Source organism: Phalacrocorax carbo, chromosome 1 (assembly GCF_963921805.1).
Source record: "Phalacrocorax carbo chromosome 1, bPhaCar2.1, whole genome shotgun sequence".
NCBI classification, from domain to species: Eukaryota; Metazoa; Chordata; class Aves; order Suliformes; family Phalacrocoracidae; genus Phalacrocorax; species Phalacrocorax carbo.
Window position 1 is genome coordinate 78,365,194 of NC_087513.1, and position 16,410 is coordinate 78,381,603.

A 16,410-nucleotide genomic window follows, 5' to 3' on the forward strand; every position below is an offset into this window, starting at 1 on the left:
ACAATTCAGTACAACAGGTCAGATTCAGATTTCCCAGTGGTTTGCTCTTCATATAGTTGCCCTGAATCCCATCAGGGTTAACCAGAAGCAGAAGGCTTATGTTTTTCAGGATGTAACCCAGGAAACACAATTCAGAAGGCAATTGTAACCTCTGTTAAGGCTGCCCAAATTTAGAGCTCTGAATCAGAACCATCCATGATGCAGACTGCACGCCAGGTTCAGATATTCAGTTCCAAATTTTCCCTATGTAGGAGATTTTAAAAGTTTCTAGACAGAAGGTAAAGAACAAAGAACAAAGCCACCTATCAATGACAGAAGTGGGAAAAAAAAACCCCTCTCTTTACACCCATAGCACTGCTGAGAACTACACTGGTGCCCAGTCTCAGGTGGAAATCAAAGCTGCAACACCCTTCCTCACCTGGGAGCAGAAAAGAGCTTGGGGGGGGGCAGGAAGGGAGAAGAGGGTTGGTGACACCTGAGCAGGAGGGGCAATAAGCATATAGGGAGGTCCTGAGGGGGTGAGTAGCTTCTAACCATAGGGACCTGGTTGAAAGAAGCAGGTGTGGTTAACTTCAGGGAGGGAGTGGATGTGGGAGCTCTTCAGTGGGGGCTGCCTCACAGAATTGGTTTTCCTTTTGTGGCAGGTTTCTGGAGGGCTCAGAGAGCTCAAGCATGTGCAGCCCTTGGGTTGTATTAGCCTTTTGCTGCTTGGGACAGCTGGGTGCAGGTAAGAGGCATCTATATGCAGCCTCTTGTCCTTTTTGTTGCTCCTCTCTTTGTATCTCTTCCCCTTCTGTTTCTTGTAATTTTTTTTGTTTTGTCTTGGATGTCAACTTTCTGCCCTAAGATCTGTATTGGGATGGGAGTTTAGAGGCCTCAAACAAATATTCAGCTGGAAGATTGTTAAAATGCCTCTACTGCAGCTAGGCTGGGGAGGAGGAGGAGGAGCTGCTGAATCTCTGTCTTCATTCTTAGTTAATCTTCCCCGGGAGACTAGAGATGGGAAGAGCTTGTGTGGGGAGGGGGGAAGTATCTGATACAAATTTTATTCTAATACCACTTGGTCTCTCACATCAAAAACCAAAACTCCCATGTTCCTCTCTGCTAAATATCTCGCTCTGTATGTTAACAAGCCTGGTCTTAAAAGCCTTATTAAGACTCCTTGCTGCTAAAGGATTCAAGAACTGACTGTACTGCATCTTGTGCTGCTGCTGGAGGGGGGAGGCTGTATGTGGGATCCTAAAGACAGAGGCTCAAGTCTCTTCTATAATGAGGCTTTGCCTTTGTCCTTCTGAGGTGATGAGATCAGTATGTTTGAGGAGCAGCATCCCTTATCTCCCTCCCCAAATTATTGCATTCTCCATTTTGCATTAAAGCAAACCCCTAACTCTCAAACTTTCACAGGACAGGTAGGCTGTTTCCTGCTCAACTGCAGTTCTCCCCCTTCTATATTTTAATGTTTTTTAGCATTGCCACATCTTCCCTTTTGAGTCAGAGCTTGCAGGGGGAGAGGAGGAAGATTTTTTCAGACACTTTTTTGCTAACCTTCTCTTCTAGATCAAAGCCTGAAGCCTCAGATTGCAGCCCCTCAGCTTGCTACAAACAATCCCACTCTCACTACAGTTGCTCTAGAAAAACCTTTCTGTATGTTTGACAGCTCACTGTATCCAAATAAATCTTATGTCATCTACTTGTACGCAATGAAGGAATCAGGTGAGTATCCAGCATTACGCCTCTCTGGAAGGTAGCCACATGATGTGGCCATTGCATGCAATTACTCACAATTTGATGGGAGTGGGTCTGAATGGGGGGAAAGACAAAAATCTGTAGCTGTAAGCTGTGTACAAACTGAGCCTCTGGTCTTGCTTTTCTCCAGGGTATTATTATATAATATAAATAACCATAGTATTTCAATGGGGCTGATTAATGATAGCAAGTGTTAGTGCTGTGCTAGCTGACCCCAGTAAGCGTGGTGCAGCGCTATCAGCTATAAACATTTGCCCAAATCTTGCTAATGAAACCAAGTGGTCCACTGTCCAATACCTTATCTCCATCTAAACACAAATGCTTTGTATAAAACCCTGAATTCCCCAAAGCAAACCTACTGAAAGAAACTTGGTAACTGCTGCTGTTTGCTTCATAGTTAAGGTAGCCAGGACTTGCAAGGACTACACTGGGGGGGTGGTTGGGTTTTTTGTTGTAGTTTGGTTTTTTTGGTAGACAAAGGCAAGTCATGCTGGACTTGTGGTCAAAGATGCCTGGCCCATGGGTTCATTGATAAAATGAGTTTCATAACTGCTTGGCAATGACACATTGCTGGCAGTGACCAAAAGCTGCCTTCTCTGTTCCCTGCTGCTCTGGCAGACTGTTTTGAATGCCAGCTAGGGCTACTCTGTAAGCTGACAGAAATAAACGGCTTCCTTATATTATGCCTTCTCCCCTGATGGCTGTATGCAGCCTCCTTTTCTGAGAGGCACACAGAAGAGATCTTGAGTGGGGCAGTAGAGAAACTGGCCAACAGACAAAATGGTCTAAAACTTCCACTGCTGATTGTTCCCACTTTGGACAGGGTGGAAGGAGGAGGCCTTGGATGGGTGGAAGCCATAACAAGAGATGCTATCTCATACAGCTAATGTAGACAATTGTGAATGCACAGCCTTCTAAGACACATCCCGTGACTGAAGTGCACATCTTTATATGTCTGAAACAGACTATAAGTGGATTACAATTCTATAAAAGGCTACTGATACCTAGTTATACCTGCAAATATGATGGTTTGTTTTAGAAATTACATTAACCACCTGTCTTCTGCAGATTCTATGGCAAAAGCTTCTTACATAGATGGGTGAATCTCTAAAAAAGGGGTTATAGAGAGAGAAATTTCTTCTGCTGCCTTTAAGGCAAGCAGATGCAAACTTGTTACTTGGCAGATTGGGAGGAATTTTGTTTGGATTTATCTCTGGTCTGCAGTGAAGCACATTGGCTCACCCTTGGATGCCTCCTGGAGCAGGAAGACAGGAAAATGTAAGAGAACTTAATTTTCTTAACACCTTATGTGCAGCTCTGCTGGTAAGGAAATGTGCCAGCATACTACAAAACTAAGGGTTTAGCAAACTTCTGAAGAAGTAATGTAACTTTTAGCTCTGTTCTTGTTAATGTCACTATCAGACTTGATCTACCTAGTAAAGTCTAAAAAAATAAACAAAACCCAACAAACAAAAAAAACACAAAGCAAACTTGCGTAGTCATCAGCTCTTACTTGCTCATCAAAGTCAGGCTAAGAGTTATTGAAGTGGAGACTGGGAGAGCAGGAAGACCTAGCTGTGAGAAGTGTTACAGTTTGGAAAACCAAGCCTGAGAATAGAGCGTGTCTTAGCTAGTATTTGATTTCGTGTTATTGGCTCCTATTAAAGAGAGGGGTGTCACAGCTCAACTATCTTGAGCACTGCCCCTTAAGTTGTATCTCTAACCTGTCCTAGAAACTTTTCCCGTATAAAGCAGGTTTAATTTTGCATTGGATCACAGCTAAAAACTTCTCATAACCAAGTAGTTGCAAGAAGTCTGCTCCAGGAGCACAGCAGAATGCTTTGAAACTGAAGTTGCTCCCAAGGTACCACAGCTTTGGAAAAACGAGCATTCATTTGCTGCTGACAGCACTGAACAGCTGGAGGGGGCTCCCCCAAAAAAATTTAACCCACAGTTGCAGAACTTGGGACTGTCCCTTGGGATTTCTGTCTTGGCTTTGCAGCAGGAAAGGTTCAAGAGCTGCAACTGGGCTTCCAAACTATGCTGTAGGGCTGGGTGCAGATTCACACTTCGCTTGAAGCTGTGAGGACTTTCAGGCTTTCTGAGGCATGCTGTCTGGAAGCAGTGAAATGCCTGGCTGGCCAGAAATGCAGATACCACATCTGTTCATGCAGTCCCTACACACTGGTCTGCATACTGTGCGGTTCTGGGAGGTCCAGCTGCTGCATGACCAGAGGTCTAAGGGTTTCTGCTCCAGGAGACAAGAAAGTTGTGACTATAGGAATTATGCTTGGCTATAGTATCAAATCTGAAATGGCAGAATTTACTGGATGTTTATTGGAGCCATGCGTGGCATGGCGCAAGAGCAGCCTTTGCCATCCTCCTCCCTACTCCACCAGATTCTCCTTGGAAAAGAGGGATTTGGGGAGGGTGGCTACTAAGAAGTATTGCTCTGAGATATGCTGTGGATCCTTCACAGTTTCTGAGGGACAAGTGTAAAGAATTTCATCAACAAATATGGAGGAAGGGGTAGGATCACTACAGCCAAACTGGTAGCAGATTTTTGGTTTCCCTTTTGAGTGTTTTGGGGTAGAAAAGCAAGTTGCCAAGTAAATACAGGGTGAATGGAAAGGGCTGAATTAGTTCTAACAGCCTTGTTAAAAATCATCTCTCCTGCAGCAAGTGCAATAAGCTCCCTGGTGACTGACAACAGCAGCAAACCACTTGACAACACCTTCCAACAAACAAGTGGGGGGCAGCTTGGACCTTACAAGGCTGCCTCGTTCAATGTGCCCAGTTGTGCATCACCTCCCAAACTTGCTGATGTAGGAGATGTCAACAAAGTTTCTGATGTCCTGAAACAATACCTCTTCAGAGTTGGGGATGATGGGACTTGTTTGTATGACCCAAACTTCTTAGCTGTCTGTAACCCACCTCTTGCACCAGACACAACATACAGGTATTATTCTTATTTCTTACAAGGCAATTGCTGATCTTAAAACACAAAAGGAAGCAACTTTGAGTCTGTAATATTCCTTTGTAATGGTATGTTGTGAATTACCAGTCCCTAACTAAAATGCTCTATTGCAAGGGTAGTTATGAAGATGGCTTGGCTTTGGACTAGTGCCCTGCAGATGGTGCTCAATGGTGCCCTAGCAGTGGTGAGCTCTATCAGGTTAAATTCATGGATCAACAGGAAAACTCGTGTGAACTGCTGAATCTATGCCTATGTTGGAGTAGGTAATCCAGTGACAGCATCTGATCAGAAACTGCTGGTAGAAAAGGATTTTGACTGGAAAATTATGTTGCAATTATTCACCATGTATTTTCTGTTAGATGATTTTGCCAAATTGTGGACACTCAATCTGGCTCTGGTTGCTTTGTTTTGATGGGATTCTGGGGAGCCAAAGCCCTCCTTGTTCTCTAGCTCCAGGAAGCCCCTAATGTTACTGGAGACTTCACAGTGAGGGCCAGGTGGCTTGCAGGCTTGTCTGACCCCTGTTGTCTGGGGAAGCCGGCCATCTGGGGAATTCGGGCACCCTGACAGCTGCAACCTGAAACACTTGTTTTGTTGTTGCCAGCTATTTAAAAGCCGTAGTAAAAGTGGCAGTCATGTGGAGCCATATCTGCTGTGGAGACCTAATATGCTTTTGAAACAAAATACTATGGGCTCTTAGTTTTGCAAAAACCATCTCCTCTTCTGTCTCTTCAGGACATTTCTGAAAACTCAAACTATTGTTGAATGGAAACTTAATTTCTTTGCCAAATCTGATGTTGGCCAGTCTCTTCAATGCTCCCCTCTAGCAGGGAAAGTGCCAAAGATCTCTGTTGTTGGACAAAATCTTCGACTTCCATATGGAAATCAAAACCACTTGCTGTCCTAAATAACAAGGCCCTTCACAACAGGGAATAGAAAGCTGGGAAAAACTGTTGTTGGAAAGCTATCATCTGTCAAGGCTCACATGAACAAAGTGCAAACTGTGCATGACATAGCACAGAATGCTTTTCCATTATTAATTCTATTTTTTCTTTATAAGGTCTCTGGAAATAGTTACCTTTGTCTCCAACTAATGCTTTGACAAAACCTGAAGTCTGACCAGCTAATCTAGTAGCTTAAATATGCTAGTAAGGAAGCTCAAATTTGAAATACCTAATTTAACACTTTCTCCCCACAGGTTTAAATATGTATTGCTAGATAGCACTGAAGGTATCATAACAGACCAAACTCTCTGGTCTGATCCAATCAAAACCAGAAGAGGTAAGTTTGTGACTTTGCTTGGGTCTTCTGAGTAGCTGTGCTTGCCTTAGGACGCTGTTGCTCTATGAGAAACATCTAGTCCTTTCCTACAGTTTTAATGATTTTGTCAGTCTTTCAATATTGGAGTCTCAGACTTAAATATGCAAAAATTCTGCACTACTTTTGTGTACTTCAGAACAATTCTTTTAGTAAAGATAAAGTTTGTACGTGTGGTTTCAGATTTGATGTTCGTCATGGTATCTGTTGCTGTTGACATTTCTCAGTAATAGATACTTGTTATACTGGCTAATCTACTGAGGAAAGCTTATAAACTCTAAATCCTGACATTGAGTCTTACACCTGTTTCCCATAAATCATCTTCAGGTATAGACATAATCAGTTTGCCTCTCCTAAATCACCAACTTTCTTCTGTTTGGCGGGGGTGTTCATGGTCAAAAATAGGAACATTCTTTCCATGCTTTTCTAGTTAAACTCCCCTCGAAAATTGATACCTGGCCTGGTCGAAGGAGTGGAGACATGATTGTCATTACATCGATCCTAAGTGTTCTTGTGTTCCTTCTGCTTGATGGCTTTCTTGCTTCTGTGTCCCCTGCTGTCATGTAAGTACTGCTACACCTTAAAACCTCCAGTAAGAGTACGTAAAACCTCAGTCATCAGCCTTTTTCCAAGTGGCTCCAAGCCACTGTTGCTGGTCTTGTTTGAGATGACAGACCAGATGGTGTCCTCCAAATTTTGAAGCTGGTAACATGAAAAGACTACTTTATCATAATCTTCCCTACGATCAGCAGCTCTTGTAATTATTACACAGCTTTAAGCTTACTAGCTGCCAGAATTTAGTAAGGACTACTGGAAAAGGGGGGGGGAAACCAAGCACAAAAACACAGTAGAGTTGCACATACTTAAAGCCTGTATATTCTTTCTTATATGTTGCAACTTTCCATCTATTCAGGAGTTTGGAAGCTGTCTTAAGGAGTGCAGGCATTTGTAAAGATTACATAAGGTCCTAATTAATGCCTTGATTTTAATTTATTTGCCGCCTCCCCAGGAGAAATAGGTTTCCCCTTTCAATTAGTAAGTGAGGCTTTGCTGGAGTTGCATAACTCAACAAGTCTATGCATGTTCCCTAATCTTCTATGTCCCCTGCCCCAGGAATCAATGAGGCCTGATTGATTCCTAAACTGAACTTCTGGAGGGAACTAATTAAATTTTAGAAATGGTGGGCATCAGGGCTCCTAACACCCACTTCTTTCACTTGAAAATGAAGCAAGTGCTTTGTATTCAGCCAGTTCTGCCAGGCCCTCCTGGATGAAAGACGTGGAAAGCAAAAGCTGCATTGCAAAGGATTATTTTAAAAAAAATAATAATCTATGGGATTCTCTGATCTTAAATGATTTGAGTAGCTATCAGCCTTTGCAAAATGTTGTGACAGTTGGCTCCACTCAGTCTCTACTGGAACTTAATAAAGCCTTTCACTTGCCACCAGGGGATCTGAAGATTCTTCTGCAGAGACAAGGTGCATGCCTCAGACTATTCAACAAAGTGAACTGGCACCACAGTTAAGCTCTGAGTAAACAACCCGATTCAAGTCAAGACTGGAAATGCAATGGAATTGCTACATGTGCTAGACTGTGGCACTGTCTCTTCTACTCAACACTAGTCCAAAACACTACAGAATGTAACCAGGCAACTGAAGATGAATAGCATAGATTAAATAAAGACAACTTTTTTGATGTCTTGTAGCTCATGATATCTTGTCTTGTCCTAATGAGATCTGATTTAGTTAATTGCCTTGTATAGCACATATCAAATGCCTGGACTGTTGAAAGAATCTTCATGAGATCATTCAACTTCAGTGGTGTGATCAGGGGTTGTCTAATACATACATCTCCTCTGGAGTAAGCACTAATGCAGACTTCTCATCTGCTTCGCACAATCAGGTGAACATGATGTCTCAAACTTTCTCGATGATGACAAATAAAGAAAAACAGGCTGCTTTAGAAAAAGATGTACTTAGAGAAAACTAGGGATTAAAAGGTAGACAACAGGGAGCTACTGCTGCTTCCTCAGGATTTTAGTGACTATTTCTGTCATAGGACTTCCCTTTTTTCCTCCTTCCCTAAAAGAAAGCAAGCAAGTTCCAATTGCCCTGTACGTAGCAGAGTTATTTTGATCTCAAATACTTCAATACCCTCAAACAGCTTTGCAGCAATGAAAGCTAACAAAATTGCTTCAAAGAAGGTGTGTTCTTTCAAAGCGCCGTATAATTTGTTGGTGGGCTAGTAAAGGGGAGATATTGCATTCATATCAATCATATCATATGGTTGAATATACACGAGTATATTCACTGTTGTCAGGCTTAGCCTCATTCCTGACCTTTACCTTAGGCAGCTGCAAGCCAGCATTCTTCACATCTTAGTATCTAGACTGGTGGGGTTTTTTGAGCTAATTCTTTTCTTTCATTTCATGATCTCAGTTGGTGACTAGAAATAAATCTTTGCCCCAAGGTTGAGTTATGTGCTGCTTTTTTCCATTGATGCCAACTTCCATATACAGTTTTGTCTCTACAAAAGACTTGAGGAAAATCCAACTTCAAAGCCCTACCTTATACTTCTTGACTATGTAGAACCAACTGTCCTATTGTAGCATGCACTTCCTTGAGATAGCACAGAGCTGTTACTGGTTATTGATGTTTATTTTTATTGATGTTTTCCTAGTTTATCAGTACATTTGTTAAACTGTCTTGGACTATAAATACGGATTATGTTTTGACATAGGTTGTTCATTATCACTGCCATGACTGGATGATCTCGTACTGGTGTCTGTTTCAGGGAGTGGAACTTACTCTCTTCAGATTATGAAAATTAAAAAGTTTTGTGTAAAGTCAAATATTGTCAGGATGGAGCGTTGAGACTGTAGCTTGGTGACTGCAAAATTTGCCATTTTCAACTTAAGGACTTAGGCCCAAGAGATTTGTGCACAAGTTCCCAGTGCTTGGGTATTCTAACTACAGCATGTTAAAGCTTGCCTGTTCCATCTTTGTTTCAGCTATGCAAGGGCTGACATGGAGAAAGCACTTTAAGGAAGAGATGGGTGCTTTGCCTTCTGACTAGAAATGAGTGTTGAAGCACCTGGAATGATGCTTTTCTGGTTTTTGGCTACTGGTGTCTTCCCAGTAATTTTCTGCTATACAGGCTGCTCCAAACACCATTCTGAGGTACTTTCTCGTTCATGTATTGGGTACTAACTTGGAAGCAATGGATATCTGAAGAAAGAGGGAGTACAAATTGGAGGTGTGCAATGCTGAACACTAGAGTACGTGAGAGATCCTTGGAGTGTTTACCTCCTTTATAAAGCCAAAGTAGTACTTCATTGCTATAGTGGCCTCTAACTCCTTGGTCTGGACCCAGTGGAAAAACAGGTTATCTAACAGTAGGATCAGTAAAATTAATAAAGCCAAATAAGTATCCTTTCAACTGCAGACAGCCAATACGTTACTCTGGATGCCATATCAGTTAATTCTATTACTGGAATAAGTTCTCCTTCATTTCATTTGAAGGAGTTGCTTGAGACCATATGTCAGCACGTATAGCTATCATTTAAAATAGAGTACTAGAATAATCCAATCTGTTTTCTGCCAGAATATATTAAGACATTCACATCAAGCAGTTTGTCTCTCACCAGATAACTAATTTTAGTCAGTTTAATCCTGATAATGGGCCTAGTTGAATAGCTTGTATTTCTTCTTGTGTTTCTCTTCATTCTTTTATTTAAAAGATCTTCACTTTATTTCTTTATGGAAAAATTAATAATGAATTTTTTTAGGTTTTTTGTTTGGTTTTGGGGGGTGGGTTTTTTTCCCCCCTCCATACAAATGGAGCAGAATTAACTGTCTCCTATATTACGATGCATACAAGCTTTGGGCTTCTTCACTTTAGCTTTTCGAAACTTCCCCAGGGTTCATAAAATTTGTGTGAAAAAGAATTCTGCCTTTCATCCATTTCAGATCTTAGGTCATTTCTTTCTCAAAGAACATGGGATGCAAAAGAATCTCTAATATAATATGATTTTCATCAAAATTTCCTGCTGAAAGGTTTTGTTGAAAATGCCAACTCAAACTACTTTTTCTATGCAACCCTGCTTTTAGACAGGGAGAACTATGCTTGGAGTAGCTTCAGCTTTTCACAAGATCTTGCATGTCAGTACCTGTTTCAGGACTGTACCCAGTCAAAACAACAGTCATGATAAATACCACGACAGGGTCACAACTACTTCTGCCTCTCCCCATGGTATTTCCATTGATCTAAATACTGGCTGCTTTCTGCTCTGCTTTCGACTCCTCGCTGAAGAAAGGGTATGGAAATTCCTGTTTGGAGCCTGTCAGACGTATGTCCTAATTCTTATCCTGGTCATGCAGAAGAAATATAAGGTATCAACAATTAACAGCATTTCTTTAGTACATAGACTTAAAAAATAGAAAGGTTGGGGGGCACTGCTTAATTTTTGAAGGAACAGGGGTGCAAAAAGACTACATTAGGCTCTTTCAGGAGTTGTTGGCAACCTTGTCTGTATTTTTGTTCAGATATGCCTTTCACAGTCAACCTGCCATGCTGAATGAAGGAATATGTATGCATAAAACAAAAAGTTCCTGAGCCTTATGTATTTACATTATAAAAATATCAACAGAAATGAGACAAAACTAAAGAGTGATATTTGCTAGGTGTTTTCTAGGTATTGTTCATCTATTACTAGCTGTTGCTTTGGGCACTGACTGATAGTTATCGTTCCTTTACTGACCCTGCAAAATGTATTGAAAATGCTGATTGCAGGTGCTGATATGTGGTAGAAAGTGAAGATAAAAATCACACCTATGGAGAGAGTTGAGGAACCACTACTGAAGTCCTGCTTACATTTAAGACTCCAAGTTTGTGCTTAGGTTTTATCAATGTTACACCTGATGGTTGTGAACAAGTTGAACTTGAGATCTCTTTTCAAGAGAAGCCCTAAGAAGACTTTGACCCATGCCTGCTGGTCTGCACTGAGATGAATGTAACCCTAATAGCATTAAGTTGCCAAGAGTCTAGTTGTACACTCCATTTCTGGTATCTTTTACTTGGGTCCTGGTATTTCTCTGGGCAGAAAGTAATAAATAATACAAACTGTGCTGTGCAAAAAAACTAGTGCTGGGATGAGGTTATTTTCACCTCTACTCTACGTTAAGATTCAAATGCCTGGTCTCCAGGACTGTAAAACAATTTGCATCTCTTTGCATGACTTATTCCAGCATGGCCTCAGCTGAAGCCCTGGCAGAAATGCCGCTTTAGGCTTGTTTAGCACATAGACTGACTCCACTAAGATTCAGTACAGTTGAATGCTGAAGTTGTCCACTAGCAGCTATGTGACCCAGCTTGTCTGTGGAGCTGCCTGAGCTTGGATGTGGAAGGGAAGTGGTAAAAAGAGCGAGAGCTAGATGAGATTTGTTCGGTTTCAAGCACTTCCTTGCTAGTGTATTTTGTTTGGTCCCAGGGCTGTTTGCTGCTAAAATATGGCCATGGGAGTCTTCAGTTGACTAAAAGACTCCTTCTGTGTCAACTGTAATAACTTTTGTGAGGCATTTATAAGCATATTGTTAAACTGTAGTTTGGGGTTGTTTTTTTTTTTCAAATTTTGAAAATTATTTGGGAATTCTGGCTGTAACTGCATATACAGCCTGTTATTTCAGAGACCCTCATATGTTTTTATTTTGCTTAGACGCATGGGCCTACCTCTGGGAAAAAATCTGAGTGCTGTTGTGTTATAAACTGTTCAGTGTGCTACTGAACTACCGGAACTAATTTTTCTACTTAGTTACAGTTTAGTTCTGTATTTGCAAGGTCACAGTCTGATGAGAGATCAAGACATCTAGCAACTACAGAGAAAGCGTAACAGTATGGCACCAACACCCCCCAAATCTAAATCCTAATCAACTGTAGAAAGGAGGTCTTGGCCCTAAGTAAGCAGCTGTCTTTTCACTCTTCTCACCCTTCCCGCACCTTGTCCTTTCTTACAACATCTGCCTGGGGAAGCTTGATGTTTAGCTGTCCTGAAGAGAAAAGCATGCTAGATATTATCTGACTGTGAAATATAATAACAGGCTGGCAATTCTGTTATGTACAGCTCATGTATAGCTGAAGCTGATTGTGACCAAAAAATATTTTAATCACCTAGCTGCTTTTCTGGGAGACAAGTTTGAGTTTCAAGCCATTCCCATTTGAACAAGTGCACATATACATTACATCCTCTCCTGTAATTAGTACCATCTTTCACTTTCTCTGGCAAAATTCTCAGCAGAATGACCAACTTTCAAATGGTTTTTAAATGGCATTCAAACCATGCTTGGTAAAATGCACTGGCCTCTGTGCATGATTTATTGCCAGTTCTGACCCTGCAAAGTCAAGTGTGATAACTCTCAATCCTGATATTGACAGTGCTCCTTGGAGAAATGCTCCGACCTTTTACATATTTTCCTGCAGCGGCTACGTGCTTATCTAAGCAAAATAACTGAAGAGCGATCATGTCTCTTGCATATGGCCGTCTCACAGAGTGATTCAGCTTTCACAGTAGGTGAATCAATGTATAAAGAGCTTTTGAAATTGTTTGGATTAAACACTGTTTGGTGTATGCTGAATGCTTCATATAAGTTCATGGAAAGGCCTCTGAATGGTTAAACTGAACCTGTTCTGGTTCGTTGTTCTAAAGGGAAGTTTGCAGCAAGCGCCTCTATACTACGCCAGTTAAGATTTAATGACAGAAAAAGGGTGGCAGTATCAACACACTGAGATCACAATTACTGTAAATGTCCTTTGGTCTGAGATCATAAGAATGATTTTAAGCCATGGTGTCATGTCTTGAAGTTAAAATGTATGAACAAACTTTGCCAATGGTGTTCCAGACGTTGTGTCTGCACAAACGTTTTTGCCTTCCTAAGAGTTACAACGTGAACCACGTAATTAAAAGTTGCTCTGAATCTGGGAGGATGAAAGTCTACCTGGAAAAGGGCTCACTATGTTTATCCGCTCAGGGACACTGAGTGGAAGGCTTTGCAAAAAAACCCACAAACCAACTTTTCCTCCAGAGACACTTCAAAGGGTGGTAGGTTTGAGTGCAGCCAGCACTGGGGTGCAATATCATACACATTCCGTGTTGGCACCATTGTAATGCATTAGACAGCAGCTTCCCAGGCATGGAAGACCTACAGAGTGAAACTACAAAACACTTCTTCGCAATGAAAGATCATCAAGCTTAAATTTGCTGTGTGATGTTTATCAAATATCAAAATTACCCAAGCATTACCTTCCTCTGTGTAGGCTTGCTATTTCTGTTCACCTGAGTAGTTTTGTGATTTTAATATGAGAGACAGAGATGGTCTGCAGAAGTGGGGTATTTTTGAGGGTAATACTTTGTTTCCTCATTTATCTACAAGCTAGTATTCATAAGCAGGCTCCACAACATTTTATTATTGTACTTATTCATATGGTGCTTTATGGCTGAAATAAAACACCAGCTCAATTCAGTTAGTCTTTCCATTGATTTTTTTTTTTAAATAGCTCTTGTATCATAACTTTGGAGAATTATATATCTTTTCCTCAAAACACTGTAAATTCTTTCTGGATGAAAGGAGTTATTGAAATACAATGGATTGTTATTATTTCCTTAATGGCGTGAGTAACTTTGGGATAGATTCTGTTCCACATTTGGCAGCATAATCCCAGCCAAATTCATCGAAGCCTGTCCACATTCTCTGCGTTTACACAAGCATAGCTGAGCAGCAGAACACATTCCAGGACTGTAGCCCTTTCTCAGGAAACATCCCCACTGAGATTTACCTAAGGTTTGAAAGATTATGCACAGTTGGGATCAGTTTATCAATATGCGATTCCTCCCACCCCCTGGCATCAGCACAGCTGGCCAGAGCCCAGCGTGAGCGCACGAGGACTAGTCCCATAGAACATCATCACTGTGCAGTCTCACTGAAATGGTGAATCTGCTCCTGGCAGCCACAGGAGAACCCTAGGGTTTATCTCAAATTTGGCTTGGGGGAGGAATTATCAGCTTAAATGTCAGTGAAGATCCATGCATTACTGATCGCATATGAGGTAATTACAAGAGAACACGATGGGGCTAATTCTACATGTTCTTGTATCCCTTTTAAACTCCAGTTTAATGATGAGTTTGAGCCTGAACCTGGTTTTAACCACATCAGCATTGGAAAAAGATTTTCCATTCACAGAATTCTAGCAAAAGATATAGTTTTAATTAGAAATGTATTTTCACAAGGGAAAAGAAGAATCTGAAAAGCATCAATAAGCATCAAAACACTTTGTCCATGTTGTTTGGGGCAGGGAGGGTTGTTGGGTTTTGTGTTTTTTGGAGGGGACCTTTAGGAGAGCAGAACCTTGTGAGGTCATCTCAGTAACATAAGGCCAAGATAACCTAGGAAATCATATCAGAAATTACATATTTGGGTATGTGTGTAGCAAAACTGGAATTGGTAGGGAAAAGTGTGGCTACTTATTTACGAGGGGGCTGATTTGGAGGAAGGGATGGCTAAGAAACACAAAGGTCACTAAGGCATGCAGATACTGTGACGGGGGCTATCTGTAGCTCACAGGCAGCAGTGTTTGATCATTGCATCTTGGAGCAGGAAAATAAACCAAAGCTGTTCTGATGTTGCCACATAGATCAAGCCCGCTTCCACAGTTAGGAGAGCTGCAGTGCCTACCCTTGCTAGCAAGGAAACACCCAGGACAATCAGAGTTCCTTGTGTTGGGAAGGATGTAACACAAGAGCTATCCTCAGCTGGCTTCCCTCCTTGTGCCAATGCTTACCCAGCCTCTGTTTGTGTCTTGGAGGAAAAAATGTATTCCAAGGGATGCTGCTTCCCCCTGTGCTTTGATACCCTCAATGCCTATAGGAAACATCTCTTCCTACAGGTGCCTTTTCCTGCCACACTTTACTACAATTTATGTTAGGTCCTGAGCTAACACTTTCATAGTATAGTGTAAATACTTTGTTGTGCTCCTCCAGTTGCACAGTTAACACTTTTTTCCCTGCTATTCTTTGCAAGCTGTGAGGGACGTGAATCAGATCACCTCTGCGCATAATTTCTCCACTATACAAATATACAATTAGGGAGAATCCCAGGGTCTTGCGTTAGAGCAGCTAGGGATCTTTATTTTTTAAACAGACATTGATGGGAACTATAAAGTGATAACTGTTATATGCTGTTAGATGGGGCTCTTCCACAATCACATCCTTAAGTCATCATCATTTTTAACATATTGTATCAGCCAAATGAAATAATAATATTGTTGTTTCACTTAACTTGTTTATAAGCTTCTACCTCTTAAAAAAATAGATCTTACGCTAGTACTGATGATAGGAATGTACAAGTTTTTGTGGTAGACTGGTGTTATCTATTTGCCTAAAACTAAAACATCTTTTCCTGATTGCATTCAGTCCTTATATAGAACTAGATGTACTAGAGGATTACAGGAACGACTGGTCCACAGGCAGTAACTTCAAAAAACTACAGCAGAATTGATAGTAATAGAGCCAGTTCATTCTTAAAATCAAAAAGCTGTTTTCTTGCTCTACACTCCCAAATTAATATCTGAATGCTTGATGCTCGTGTATTACTTTGTGACTACGATATGCACTGGTTTTTATGTTGCACCATTTCAAGTAAGTCTAAATTCTACCTGGAATGTAATGCATCAGCTTCACAAACCTCTCACTTTTGCCAAACATAATGAATAACAGTTTCCAGCTTAAAGTGTGTGAGATTTACAGCCTAATTCCAAACCCACTGAAGTCTATAGGAGCCTTTCTTATGATGGATGGCTTTAGACCAGACTCTTAAAGTGTCTTGCTGGTAAAGTGATGAAAGGGCTCCATTTAAATGGACAACCTGAAAATGCCACAGTGAATATATTTAGGAAAAACTCAGAAGCACAGGTACAGATTTAGGATAAGTCTGAAAGTAAAACCAAACATTTTAGCAGGATAGAAATAGTGAGAAATCTAACCCACATTGTGTTTCCAAAACTCCTTCCTCTGAACAATAGTAAATTGAATCCTATGGAGGGTTTTGATCTAGACTTTTTAATTGAATTATACCACGTGGTCCTGCCCTTTTCAGTCTTCCTCTATTAAAGCAATATTTATTACTGTTTGAACTGGAGTGACATAATATATAGAAAAAACATAATGCAGAGCTGATGAATAAAAGAAATACAGTATGCTAATTTCATAGGACTCTACTAAAGAGTACTCTCTTTGGTCTTTCCCAGGGTGAAGTTCGTTATTTTGGATGAAGGAGTTACAATAAGTGCTCGCACAGATTGGCCAGTCTTTAGGACAACAATGTA

At 41.0% G+C, this 16,410-nt stretch overlaps 1 protein-coding gene across 1 annotated transcript; it reads left to right on the forward strand.

The window, feature by feature from the left end:
• The first annotated feature begins 542 nt into the window (after window positions 1–542).
• UPK3A (uroplakin 3A) lies at window positions 543–9,839 on the forward strand. The gene is made up of 7 exons (XM_064461234.1): window positions 543–560; window positions 645–727; window positions 1,558–1,713; window positions 4,426–4,705; window positions 5,922–6,004; window positions 6,471–6,603; window positions 7,488–9,839. The coding sequence occupies exons 2-7, from the start codon at window positions 673–675 to the stop codon at window positions 7,573–7,575; spliced, it is 795 nt and encodes a 264-aa protein (XP_064317304.1). The 5' UTR covers window positions 543–560; window positions 645–672; the 3' UTR covers window positions 7,576–9,839.
• The last annotated feature ends 6,571 nt before the right edge of the window (window positions 9,840–16,410 follow it).